General features: G+C 39.5%; 1 protein-coding gene across 1 annotated transcript in view; it reads right to left on the reverse strand.

Moving 5' to 3' along the window:
• The window catches only part of LOC109683640 (protein argonaute-4), a 39,073-nt gene that overhangs the window by 5,504 nt on the left and 18,926 nt on the right, over positions 1–14,643 (reverse strand). Inside the window, exons 8-17 of the mRNA XM_074080594.1 lie at positions 13,848–13,995; positions 13,499–13,618; positions 13,249–13,377; positions 12,881–13,014; positions 11,415–11,599; positions 10,073–10,232; positions 8,263–8,578; positions 7,988–8,122; positions 1,124–1,225; positions 659–858 (exon numbers count right to left, since the gene is read on the reverse strand). Of these exons, the coding sequence (XP_073936695.1) occupies positions 659–858; positions 1,124–1,225; positions 7,988–8,122; positions 8,263–8,578; positions 10,073–10,232; positions 11,415–11,599; positions 12,881–13,014; positions 13,249–13,377; positions 13,499–13,618; positions 13,848–13,995 (1,629 nt within the window). The remainder of the gene's footprint in view (positions 1–658; positions 859–1,123; positions 1,226–7,987; positions 8,123–8,262; positions 8,579–10,072; positions 10,233–11,414; positions 11,600–12,880; positions 13,015–13,248; positions 13,378–13,498; positions 13,619–13,847; positions 13,996–14,643) is intronic.

Raw genomic sequence — 14,643 nt, forward strand, 5'->3', positions numbered from 1 at the left:
TATTTTCAAACCCTTACAGAAATAGACTTGCTGTGGAATGTCTACTATTTAGCAGCTGAATTCAGACTTGGGGGAGAGCCCAGAAACTGCACAGATGGTCATTTGGAAAAGAAAATTAATACAAAAAACTTGTTTAGCTATCTAGTGGTAGCTCAGGAACAGGTCAAAATGTCTGATTCTCTTGAGATCCCTATTTGGGGATGAGAAGGATCTGGCTCCCCTCCCCCACATATACCCAGGTTTACTCTGGTGCATCCCCTGGATTGTACTGAAAGCAAAATGAACTAGTCAGGACTCCCCCTTGCACGAATGGAATCCACAAGCCTGTGATGCTCTGATTGGCGCCAAGGCACTGTGCTGGCCACTTTTTGAGGCTACTCAGGACCTAAGCAGAACTGAAATGCATTTAGCCCTATAGGAAAACCACAGGCAGCTCCAAATTAGACTCCTTTAGAGACACAATACAAGTATAAACAAGCCTGAGCACTTCTTGGACCAAAAGTCACATTATAATCTCTCAAAGGCTCGTTTTATTTGCTCCTTGCAATTTAAACCCTAAAAGGAAGCTTAAATCTTTAAAAGGATTTTCTGTAGTAGCTCATTTTTAAAAACATCCTTCCAAAATAGAAAGAGATTTTATTGCAGCCAAGAAACTTGCCTGTCATGATCTTTATCCACCAGATGATACCTTGCCCTAAATGCAACAAGCCGGGCATAGTATGCTGGAGCTGGAATAGAGACAGAGCGTGTGCACCTCACATAGGTGTGGCACAACTGGTAAGTCAGTAGCTGGAGTTCATCTGCAGTGAAGCAGTTGTCATCCCATAAGACCTGGTAATGTGAAGGACGGCTGGTTCCCTGGAGAGAGAGTTTTAGAATTAATATATTTCTAACATGGGTTGACTACCTAAGAGAAGAGAGGAAACAAAACCTAATCCTTAAACTTAGAAGTATTTCTTCCCAGCATACCTACAAGCAGATACCTCAACCAAAAGATACCAGGTCTAGGATATAAGAATTAATAAAGTTAAGCAGAGTGTTTAATAACAAGTCTGCTCAAGCTAGTTGCTGAATTTGCAAACATCTCCCTATCACCAAAGATTTGGACCAATTTGCAAATTACCTGAATTCCTGCATGACTACAGAGGTAAAAGTCAAACTCAGATGGATGTGTGATGGTACTGTCCACTGTAGTCCCTGCTGGGACATTGCCACTTTTCCCCACCTGTTTAAAAAAACAATGTAATTAGTCATCAGAGTGCCAAGCTGTGCTCAGGCCAATTTTTTTCTTTGGTATGTTAACTGGTAACAAGTTGGTAAGCTGCTCATAAGCAAAGTTTTGAAAACTAGTTTAATTCAAGTGTTGGATCCCACTGTAACTTTCCCTTTGCACAACCATTTCATCCTACAGTATTTTCTCAAGCAAATAGGCCTCAGGATCTCTCTTGGAAAATCCAGACAAAGAAAGATTTTAACTGTGGTTTTGTGCTTCAGTATTATCATTTATTTATAGATGATACACTGGTATGTTCACAGAGGGGGAAAAAAATCAAACAAACATTCATAAAGCTTGGGGTGTAGCTCAGTGATAGAGTGCTTGCCTAGTATGAGTAAGGCCCTAGGTTCCACTTCCAGCACACAAACACACACACACACACGCACACACACACACACGCACACACACACGCGCGCGCACACACACACACACACACACACACACATACACATACACACATATTGAAGACAGATAAACTTCCTGAGGAAAAAAAATCAGTTTTATTCCTTACTTGGGAGGAAAAAAATATCCACAACTTTTAGTAAAAGTTAAGATGAATGAATCTTTGAAGTGGTCACCGGCTTAAGCAAAACTGAGACTTTTATGGTATCAAAAAGAGATCAATAGGTCAATTTCAGATCTGCACCTAGCCTCACAACTACAAACCTTGATCAAAGCAGAATATATGTGTACCTCAGTCTAATCATCTACAAAATTAGGTGGTGGATCTTTTGTACTTCGAAAGCACTCTAAGGTTCTTCTATGGCCTAAACACTAAAATCAAATGCCTAGGAAGGTGGAGAGGAAAACTTCAGAAATGTGTTTACCAGAGTCAGAATTAAATCTTGCTAGTTGGTCACCTCCTCTTTTGCACATCAGAGTTCAGTATGAGGAAATTTATTAGCACAGAGACATAAATTCCAACAGGAGTTTATTTAGCTCCATTTGATTATACAACAATGTGTACAATAACTCTGAGTACTTCCTTTCATCAAATTCATATGTAATCTTGGGTATCTAGCTGGACCAGAGGAAGTATGACAAACAGTAGCCACACTTTATCCTGGTTTTGATTCCCAGTTAAAGGTTGGAGGTGTCAACCAGGGTCCAAAAACCACTATTGCAGTTTAATGAGGAATGAAGATATTTTGAGAAAGAGAGAGACGACATTCATATAACTTTTATTACAATATATGGCTCTACTGTATTATTAGTTATTGTTGTTAATCTCTTACTGTGCCTAAATTATAAATTAAACATTATATAGGTATGTACATATAGGGAAAAACAGTATATATAGGATTTGGTACTCACTGGAGGGTCTTGGAATGGAATCCCCCATAGATTCTAGCAATTTTCCCCAAAATGTATTCTTTAGGAATATTAGTTTTGTAGGATGTGTTTAGGTGTTTTATGGTCAAACCAACTTAAGGAACACCAAGTTAAACCAACGACGTTTAAAAGGCTTTTCTAGGGGTTCTGTGGTGTACTTCAATGGTATGACACCTGTCTGGCATGTTTAAGACTCTGGGTTTGGGTTTGATCCCCAGCACTCAAAAAGAAAAGGAAAAGAAAACGCCAGGGACTGGTGGTTCACACCTGTAATACTAGATACTTGGGAGCCTGAGATTGGGACGATCAAGATTCCAACCAGCCTGGTCAAAAAGTTGGTGAGACCTCCATCTTCAGAATAACCAGAGCAAGAGCTAGTGGAGTGGCCTAAATGGTAAGAGCACCTGCCTAGCAAGTGTGAGGCCTTGAGTTCAAATCCCAATGCCATCAAAAAATAAAAAATAACCACAGCAAAAAAGCTGGAGGTGTGACTCAAGCTATAGAGCACCTGCTTTGCAAGTGCGAATCACTGAGTTCAAACCCCTGTCTCTCCAAAAAAAAAAAAAGGCTTTTTAAAATTGTATAATTTCTCATAACCTTTATTTAGTCATGTATAATCTTTAAGAAGACAACAAAGTATATGGTATTATATGGTACATCTCTAACTTATCTGATCATAGAAATCTCTTCTAAAAGAATCTTTAGGGTTCTTCAAATGACAGCCTAATGATATGATGCCTCAGAGAAAAAGGAATCAGGCACATTCAATTCAACAACTACTGTTTGAGTGCTCGTGTGCTGGGCTCTGCCATGAATGCTGGGGATGAGAGCCAGAAGCAGAAAGAACAAATGCACTTGCCTTCCTGCATCTGCAGGAGATCACAATGAAAGCATTGCAATACAGTGCAATAAGGGCACCTGGAAACCTGGTGTGAAGGGAGTAGTTGAACCATGTTATATAGGACAAGTAGGAATTGAAATGGAAGGCTAAGGCAGGAGAACTGTAAGTTTGAGACCAGCTTGAGCTACATAGCAAGTTCAAAGACAGCCTGGACTATATAGCAACATCTTCTCTCAAAAAAAAAAAAAAAAAAAGAAGGAAGAAGAAGAAGAGGAAGGAGGAGGAGGAGGGAGGAGGAGGAGGAGAAGTAGACGGGGGCCTGGCTGAAGTGGTACAGCACTTGCCTAGCAAGCATGAGGACCTGAGTCCAATTTCCTGCCAATAAAAAAAAAAAAAGGTGAGATAAATATTGAAAACACTCCAAATATTCCTAAACCCAGGAATAGATAAGCAAACTGTATCTCATCCATATCATGAACTACTACTCAGCAATAAAAAGACACACATTATTGATATACACATAATGTGAATGAATCTCTAAAGCATTATACTAAGTGAAAAAGTCAAAGATTACACATTTCTATTTCTACGACATTCTGGAACAGGCAAAATCATAGGACAGAATTCAAAACAAATGCTTGACAACAGTTAGGAGTAAAGGAAAGGTTAAGGACAATAGGTACATGAGATTTTTCTGATGTGACGGAATTTATATATCTTTATTGCGGTGTTGGTTACAGAACAAATAATCATTGTCTAAACTACCTACTAAACTAAAACTATACTCTATTTTTTTTTTTTTTACAGTACTGGGGTTTGAACTCAGGGTTTCATTCTTGATAAGTAGGCACTCTACCACTTAAGCCATACCTCCAGCCCTAAAACTACATTCTAAAAAGTTTTACTGTTCCTATATTATACCTTAATAGAAATAATGAAAAGAGATATTAAAAAAAAAAAAAAGAAACACACACAAAAAGAAGGGGTAGAATAGATGTGGTCATTTTGGGTCATGGTCAAAGCGGAAATAAAAATGTTGTTTGGCTCCCCTGGGAAAAAAAACTGAGGAGCAAAAGAAAGTGATGAGTAATGGGAGAATACATGAAGTGCGATTTTTTTTGTTTTGTCTTGTTTTTTGCCCTACTGGGGTTTGAACTCAGGGCCTTATATTTGCTAGGCAGGAGGTCTACCCCTTGAGCCATGCCCCTGCCCCCGCTCCTTTTTTTATTTGAAGATTTTTGAGCAGTGGGGTGGCAATGGAGTGTGTTTTAAAAACCCATCCCTGACAACAGAATGGAGAACACACTCATGAAGGAGGAATGAAGTCTCTTGCAATGCAGATGAATTCTGCCTAGGGCAGTGGGAACACGCAAGAGGAAATTTGAGACCAGAGAGATTTCAGGGCAGAACACAGAGGACTATTTGACCAATTGGATATGAGGGGCCAAGAGGAAAGGAGAATTAAATGCCAACTCTGAAATTTCCAGTTTATCTGACATAAGATACAATGATGCCAAGTAAGAGAATAAAAGGAAACTTGGGAGAGGAATAGGTTTTGGATGGAGATAAAACAGTAGGTGGAAGGTTTAGATGCGTTTTGTTTGAAATGCCTGTGGTAGATTGTATAACTGGTGCCAAATATTCCTATGCCCTTCCCTGGGGGAGGATTAGACATCCCCACCCAACTATCTCAGGAGTGGCCATGTGACTTGCTTTGGCTGATAAAATGTAACCTGAAATGTGTTACTTCTGAGCAGAAACTTTAAGAGCCAGCACTGGCTTGTCATGTATCATTTTTCTGCTTCTGCCACAATGACTGGCAAGGTTTCACATACACACCTCTGTCAACCTAGGTTCCAAAGTGAGGACAACACAGTCAGCTGAGGAAGAACCACAGTGAATATGTGATGTGAACAAGAACTAAAACAAAAAACAAGATTGCTTTTTTTGTTGTTACCGCTGCAAGACTGTGCAGTGCCTGATACACTGCCTATAGAGCGTCTTCTCCACCCACCCAGAATCCCCTTTGCCCCCTGCAAGCAACTCCTATCAGCCTGAAAGCAGAAGCAAAGGAAATGGTCAGGTGGACTGATTCAGAGATGGAGATTGGTGAGAGGAATGTTCAGAGAACTGGAGATGTTGATAAGGGCCAGGGGTACAAAATAAACCAAGAACTGGGACTGTCAACCTTGAAAGGTTAGTGACACTGGATGGTAAAGAACAGAACTGTAGGACAGTTTGGGATTTTAGAAAGGTAATTCAGGGGCTGGATATGTAGATAACTGGTAGAGAGCCTAGCATGTTCAAGGCCCTGGATTCCATCCCCAACACTGAAAATAAAAAGAGATAATTCAGATCCTAAAGTTACATAGACAGCAAATTTACAGAGTGGTGGAGAGGAAGACATAACAGTGAAGGTTATTTCCTGCCAAGAGTTCAGACAAGCCTTCAGAGAATTTGTATTAGCAAAATCTAAGAAGTATGATTGAGTCAGAATTTGAGCAATTTAGAAGACAATGGTTTTAAATGAAACTGACTGGTAGACCTGAAGCCCAAGGAGAAAAAAAACTTTAGTTCTCTTACGATTCAGGAACCAGAAATAAACTGCTCATTCTTGGAATAGAGACAAAAAAACTAAGGGTGTACTAGAAAATAATGGATGTGACCAATGAGACTACAGATTAGGCAACAGAAAGATCTAGTCTTCCTGGGACAGGCCTGGCCAACATAGAATAATCAAGAATGTCATAAACAATATTGAAGAAGCAAATTTATGTAATACTATGTACTTGCAACTTACCCAGTTTACACATAAATGTCAGATTATAAATAGATAACACAAAAAGTCTCTTATCAAGTGCTGGGAACTATACCCCAAATTAACATTCATTTACTAATTAGTGCCCAGCTGCTAATTTAATCTTTACAATACCCCATGAGATAGGTTTTGTTCTTTCTTTCTTTTTTCTTTTTAGATAGCCTCTCAGTACATAGCTCAGGCTGGCCTAGACCTCTCAATACTCCTGCCTCAGTTTCTCAAGTACTGGGATTAAAAGCAGGTACCACTGAAATAGATGTTATTCTTTTTTATTTATTTATATATTTATTTATTTATGTGAGACTGGGGTTTGAACTCAGGGCTTCATGCTTACAAAGCAGCAGCCCTGCCACTTGAGCCATACCGCCAGTCCATTTTGCTCTGGTTATTTTAGAGATGTGGGTCTTATGAACTATTTACTGGGGCTGGTCTTGAATTGTGATCCTTCCAATCTCAGCCTCCCAAGTAGCTAGGATTATAGCCATGAGCCATTGGTGCCTGGAGTAGATGTTATTTTTAATCACATTTTACAGGTGAGAATATAAGTGCTCCTCATCTTATGAAGGGGTTTTGTCTCAATAAATCCATTGTAAGTTGAAATTTTCATAAATCAAAAATTCATTTAGTGGAGCACAACTGTAAGCTTAGCTATTCAGGTGGTAAAGCTTGGGAGGACTGCAGTTCAAGGACAGCTTCAGTAAACAGATGGCGAGACCCCATCTTAAACAATACAGGCTGGGCATGTTACTATGCACTTGTCATCCCAGCTATGCCAGAAGCACTAATAGGATAGTGGTCCAGGGCAGACAGGGCATTCAAGCGAGACCCTACGTGAAAATGACTAAAGACAAAATAAGGGCGGGAGCACCTAGTAGCATGGCTCAAGGAACAGAGCACCTGACTAGTAAGCATGAGGCCTTGAGGTCAAACCCCAGTATGGCTGAAAAAATAAAAATCATTTAATCTACTTTAACCTTCTGAATATCATAGTTTAGCAACATAGTATGCCACAGAGTATCAATTATTTACTCATGTGATCATTTGGCAAACTAGGAGCTGTGGCTGGCTGCCAGGGCCCAGCATTGTGAGAGAACATTGCACTGCGTATCACTAGCCTAGGAAAAGATCAAGCCTCAAAATTCAAAGCACAGTTACTACAGAATGTGGAATGTTTTCACCCCATCATAAAGCTGAAAAATCCTAAGTCAAACAATTATAAATTTGTCTTATGGCTTAGAGTTAAGTAACTCGTCCATGGTTAATAAGTATGAAATCATAATCATTCAGCATTTGTAACCCCACACTTATATATACAATCTTTTGAGAGAGAAATTCTTCTTTATGCCTTAAAACTGTGGCTTAGGCAATAACAATATAATTGGGCAAACCGCTTATTTGATCCCCAGCAACACACACACATCCCTCCCCTGTGAAGTTGCTTGTCACTATAATGTACCTAGCATGTTTCTAATTAACACCCCTCAAAAAAAAAAAAAAAAAAAACCACAGAAACCAGAACTTCTGTCACACAAGAAAAAATATTCATTTTTTAAACTTGTATTATTCAGAACTGATCATCTAAACGTAAGTGCAGTTGGTTTATGTACTTATTGAGTATTATTTGGCATTTCCAATTTTGAAGAAAAATGTGTAACAGTCCACTCAAAACCACATTGGCTTATCACAGCATCGGACAATGAAGCTTGCACTGTCTTCTTACCCTTTCTGTTTTATCTGCACAGAAGAGTCGAGTGTGATGTCTCTTCTGCACAACAATATATGTTATTCCTGGCCGGTAATCTTCTTCCAAGCTTATACATGCCTTTCGAATTGCTATTAGTTCTGGCCAAGCTACCTAGGAGACAGAAATAGAATAACATGTCATTGAGAACTCACTTACAATCCCTCAGATTTGATGTACTGAATGACAAACAGGAGGAAAGTCCATCAGATTCTCAGAAGTCCCAAAGGGCAACCCTGGGCTAGTGTGAGTACCTGTTTCATTTGTCCCTCAGACACCCCTCCGCGGTAATAGATGATCCGAGTGGGTTTGAAGCGAGTAGACTTGTAGAACTGGATCAGCAGTTCTCGAACCATGTTAGTCAGGTCCTGGATGACCTCCTGGCTGTAAAGGAGCTCCTGGGAGATCTCCTGCCTGGATGTCTGCACCCGGACTGTGGCACAATACCGGCTGGGGTGGCCATCCATGCTGCCCACCACTGCTGCAATGGAGGGCTTCTTACCATCCCCCGCTGGTGGGTGCGTGACATCTGCTCCCAGGAAGATGACAGGCTGCTGGAACACTGAGGGCCTGCTCAGATTTAAGGAGATGGTGCCACACTTACACATACAGGTGAGAAAGTTTGGGTCTAGAAAATTCTGTCACCAGACATAATCATAGGTGCAATCTTAGAAGACAGGACTTGTGTTCACTGAGAGAAAATCTCAATTCTTTTTAAAATGTGAGACTTACAGAAGAGAATCAAATCTATTTTTTTCCTGATTTCATTTCTTCTCCATAGTATTTATAATTTATACTATATATTGTACTTACTTATTTTATTTTTTGTCTACATGCACAAATATATTCTCTGAGGGTAGGAATTTGGGTTTGTTTTCTTTTCTCTTTTTTTTTTGTCTTGGTCACTGCTATACCCCTAGTGCCTAGAACACTGCTTAGTTCATACATGACATTCAATAAATATTTGTTGAAAAAATGAATTCATTTATTTGGCACTGATTTATCTACATAAGGAATCAAGAGAGAAAACAGTCATGCATTCTTCTCGGTAAAAGCCTGCCAAAAAAAATCAGACACGGTAGTACACACCTGTAATCACAGCACTTGGGAGGGTGAGGCAGGAAGACTGTGAATGCAAGGCCTGCCTGGGCTACATAGCAAGACCCTGCCTTAAAAAGAAAGAGTGAGATAGAATATTATATGAAGTTTTTTTAATTCTTAAATGTAGGGGTGGGAGGCATGGCTCATCTGGTAGAGAACTTACTTAGCAAGTGCAAGGCCCTGAGTTCAATTTCCAGTACTGCCGATATATACATACATATATAATAAATTCTTTTGTGTGTGTGTGTGGTACTGGGTTTGAACTCAGGGCTTCACACTTGCTAGACAGGTGCTCTACCATTTGAGCCATGCCGCTAGCCTGATAAATTCTTAAATGTAGCATTTGAGAATATATTTAGTTTTTATTTATTTATTTATTTTGCAGTACCAGGGTTTGAACTCGGCCTCATGCTTGCTAGGCAGCATTGCAAATAAACAAAAAACCCAAAAAAACCCTGTTCATCAGAAGCCACTATTTAACAGAGTAGAAAATAGTAGTTAAAAAAAAAAGACTGAGAACACAATATTAAAAATGGGCAAAGAAGTCAGATGCAGTAGTGTATGTCTGCAGTTCCAGCTACTCAGGTGACTAAAGCAGGATGATCACTTGAACGCACGAGTTCTTGGCCAGCCTGGAAAACACATTAAGACCCTGTTTCTTTCTTACTTTTCTTTCTTTTGTTTTTTTTTTGTGGGCCTGGGGATGGAACTCAGAGCCTTGCACATGCCAAACAAGCGCTCGACCACTAAATTACATCCCAGCCCTTGACTTTTTGAGACAGGGTCTTGCTATGTAGCTCATGTTGGCCTTAAATTCGCAATCCTCCTGCCTCAGCCTCCTGAATGCTGCTGGGATTACAGACATGTGCCACCAACACCTGGTTGAAATGTGTGTCCTTTATCATAAGTTATGTAAGTAAGATTTTTTTTTTAAAGTAGGAAAAAGAGAATTCAGTGTCTTACCTTTGATGAGGTACAAGCACGTTGTTAATTCCTCCAAGTTTTGCATTTATCTTCAGGCAAAGGTTTGAGAGAGTTTGGGGTGAAGTCTTCACTACATTTTTTACTTGGACGCACTGTGTGGCCATACCTAGAAGGGTATCTCCAACACGCTTCACCTCCGCTACAAAAATTAATTAATTTAAAAATGTTTAGTCTCTTAATTATTATTATTATTTTTATTTTTTGGTGGCACTGGAGTTTGAACTCAGGGCCTCACACTTGCTAGGCAGGCACAGTCCCGTTTGAGCCATTCCACCAGTCCTAGTCTCCTAATTATTAAGAGTAAAGAAAAAAAAATATTGACAGAGCACCTACTATGCATAGAGCTAGATGCTTCTCTTGCATTGGTGCTTTCATCGTTAAACTCTCAGTGTAATTTTTCCCCATTTGAATAGGTCCTCTTCCTCCCTCTTACTGCAGGCCTGGAAGCTGGCCTGCCTCCTTTATTCTTTGGAGCTGCCTGCCACCACTCGCTCAGTCCCTTGAGGTTTCTTCTCCCACATGACTTATCTGGCAAAGGAATCAATCGCCCCAGCTTCTCCCTCTTAACACATACATACATACCCGCCCTTTTTAAGTTTTCTTTTCCCTAAGGGCTAGGGATAAACAGAAGGCAACAAAAGGAGCAAAAATAGAGAGGGCTGAAGACATTTAATAAACTCTAAAGCCTAGTCTAGTTCCCACAATCTTGATTTAGCTGATAACCAAAAGAACTTTGTATCACTCTTTTTGTAATGGATACAGACTAGCCAGATCCTCTTCTGGAAGTGGGAGGCTCTGCCATTCCTCTCACTCTGATATTCCTAAGTGCTTTTCACCACACATTCCAGTTCTCCTGGTAGCCTCTTGGACTATGGTAGGATTGTACAGCATTTCCTGTCCCTGTTCCCTCTCCTACCTCCCCCGCAAGTCCCCACAGGCTGGGTAAGACAGAAAAGAAAGTTGGGGACAGGAACATTCCAAACAGTGGCTGTTCTGTCAAGTTGAGTGTCAGAATAGAACTGACAGCATGATAACACAAAGAGGCCACCATCTATCTCACTGGACACATAGGAGGAACAAGACATAAATCTTTGCTGTTTGGAATGTTGTTTTTTGTTTTTTGCAGTGTTGGGATCAAACTTAAGTCTCTGTGAATGCTAGGCAAGTGCTCTACCACTGAGCTCTAACCTCAGCCACAATCTTTGTTGTTTGGAATTATTGAGAATTTGGTCACTTGTGGCTGTAGCATTACCTAGCCTATCCTGACTACCAAACCCACTACTTGAAATCATTCCTCATTCAACATTAAAAAGGTTCATACCATACACTGGTGTCTTTCCAGGCAAGATAACCACTATTAGCTGTAGGCCCACATATGTCATTTTCAGATGTTTAAACATGGGCTCCACACTGTCTGCACCTTGTGCGTACTTGCAGAAGCATGGCTGACCCTGGATGGGCATTCCTGCGTCCTTGGAGATTTTACGTAGTTGATCAGTGAAACTCCTGTTAAGACAGAACCAGTGGCACAGTGCTTTCATTTCAGTGCACATGTCAACAAAGAAATCTTTAACCAGTTGCCAAAAATAGACTGGCAGTTATAACAGAGAAGAATCTGTATTAGTAAGCAATCAAATTACCATTTTGAATTTTTATTTTATTATTTTTTTTATGGTACTGGTAACTGAATCCAGGGCCTCATGCATGTTAGGTGCTCTACCACTGACCTATACCCCAGCCCCCGTTTTGAATTTTTAAATAATTATGGCTCATGTGGGCCTCAGGCATTAGAAATGCATTCTTGGTCAAAGGTGTTTTAAAATATTGAAATCAATAATTCTATATTGAAAAGAGGGCCAAGATTTCAGGTAATACAAATTTTAGTAAGGTTGTACAAGAAAAGTTAGATAGGTTTATTTTCAACTGACAATCAAACTTGTAACAAACTTGGTTCAATAAATACCAAAAGAAGTCATCAGCCAGGCCCCGGTGGCTCACACCTATAATCCTAGCTACTTGGGAGGCTGAGATCTGGAGGATTGAGGTTTGAGGCTAGCTCAGGCAAATAGTTTTTGAGACCCCCCAACTCCAAAATAACCAAAGCAAAATGAACTGGAGTTGTAGCTCAATTAGCTACACCTGCTTAGGAGAGCGCCTGCTTTGCAAGCACAAGGCCCTGAATTCAAACCCCAATCCCATCAAAAAAAAAAAAAATCCTCATTTAAAATCCATTTTGAAGTTTAAAATTTTTGATTTAAGAAGTTACTTCAATAAATGCATAAAGCTGGCAGGATAATCTCTTTTGTATATTTGCCAGAATCTTGTAGGATTCCTTTTTTTTCATCCCAGTTCTGTTTTCTTGATTTTTTTTTCATCCTTTAATGAACCTCCTCTATATAGATGGCTGCAACTGATGTGAACCAATACTCTTAGCTAGTAACCTTGAAGTAAAACAAGCTCACTAGTAAATTATAATGATTAAAAATCAACTAATTTTTTATCCTTATCTGAAAAAATACAATTAATATCAAAGAAAGCTTTTATTAAAAACTGAAGGATTTGCCAAGTAGCATTGCTTCGGGTTTGCTACTCCCAAATTTCTGCTCCTCATGTATGGAAGCTGAGTCCATTTCTTATTGTAAGTCCCAAGTTTGCAATTTACTGTAATACAAGGTCTTGTTCACATGGCCAGATGGCATCACTATGGGAGTCAGGGATTTTGCACCAGGGTACACAGCACATTCACATGACAGTATTTTCATAAGCTGAAAACATGAAGATACTCACTTTAGTAAATCTTCCCTACATTGTTTCTGAGGTGCAAAACAAGCCACTGCCCAAACTTTAATTTCAATGCCAGCATAAAACTGTTTTCCTCGCATGTCCCAGACACCCTGATTGGGAGTGGCTACTGTTTTATTCTTTAAAAAAACAAAAAGAAGAAACAAAAGAAAAGAGAAAAGGCATTATAATGAAAGGCCATTTTAATGTTGAGAAGGGAAAAACAAAGTTTGATTAAGTTTAAACCAGAAGACAAAAGACAACAATGAGTACAACTCTGGGTACATTCAATGTTGCATACTAGAAAAACTTTGGATTTTAATCTTGTTTTGACTGGTGTGGGACAAGCTTGCTGAGATAAATAAAAAGCTTACCCGGCCTCCATATTGCAGCATTGGTGCTGGAAGTACCCTGCCTGTGAGTTCTGTCATTTCATTGTGGACCACAATCCCAAATTCTTTAAGGTATGGGTCAGGTCCACCCACCATGCTGTTGCTCTTCACCTAAAGAACAGGAAAGCCTGCATATATAAAACCAAGAGTAACCGTGTCCCGTCAGGAACGTTTTACTCTTGTGTTTTTCCAGACTAGAGGTGGCAAACCCTGAAGAACATGCCTTACTGACCAGCCTACTGATCTCCTCCTGTCTGTCAGGAGCCGATCTTGCTGTGGCCTTGATCATCGTGGAAGTCTGATTGTCCGTTAGCTTCTTGATACATCGCTGTCCTGCCACAATATTACAGACCTGCCAGAGACGGAGAGAAATCAGTTTGTGTACCCATGGATTCTCTGTCTTAAGCCTTTACCAAGCTATTGTACATCCTCAATTCATGGAAAACTAAAAATTGTTATACACTGACGTTATCTCCCAGAATATTATAGAAATCCACAGGTTTAAAATTCTATATTCTTTTTTTTTTCTTTTCTTTAAGCTAATTCAAGAGATCGGCAAAAGAAAATTTAATGTATCTTACCTCAAGTGGCAAGTATGTATGCTTTTGTTCTTGCCCCACTTGGAGACAGGGAAGATGGGGATATTTCAGCTGCAGGCTATACTTTTGCTTAAAATATTGAGCTACAGTACATTCCATAGCTTGACCATTTTCTAGCTGCAAAGGAAAGCTACAGGAGAGAATATTTTTAGAAATCTAAGTTCTCCTTTTTTTTTCCCTAAACAAATAAATGAACAGTCACTTAAAAAATAAGGGTCAGTCAGGGGGAGTGTAGCTCAGTGTGGGTAGAATATACTTAGCATGCACGAGCCCCTGGGTTCAATCTCCAGCACCACCAAATAAAAAAAGAAGTAAGTCAATAAATAACAAAAACAAAGGTCAATCTTTCATTTTTTCCCTTGAGTCATTTTAGTGTTGTACAGAACAATTCCATTGAAATTTACCATATTCATTGAAGCTTAAATGAGAAAAAATTTTAATTTAAATAGCTGGCAGAGTGACTCAAATGGTAGAGTGCCTGCCTAGCAAGTGTGAGGCCCTGAGTTCAAACTCCAGTACCGCCAAAAAAAATTTTTTTTAGTTAAAATTTTAAAAGAATTTGTAATGAACCAGGAGAATAGACTGAAATGGTAGAGTGCCTACCTAGTAAGTGTGTGGCCCTGAGTTCAAACCCCAGTACCACTAAAAGAAAAGATAATAATACAATCTCTTGTTGGCTTCTTATAGATGATTAAATTCAAATTAGGACTTGGTGTCATCCACATAGGAGTTGTATTTGCTGAAGAGAACTTTTTCTCAAATGAGTGTAACATGGTTG

The sequence above is a fragment of the Castor canadensis genome, chromosome 7, assembly GCF_047511655.1.
Source record: "Castor canadensis chromosome 7, mCasCan1.hap1v2, whole genome shotgun sequence".
NCBI lineage: Eukaryota > Metazoa > Chordata > Mammalia > Rodentia > Castoridae > Castor > Castor canadensis.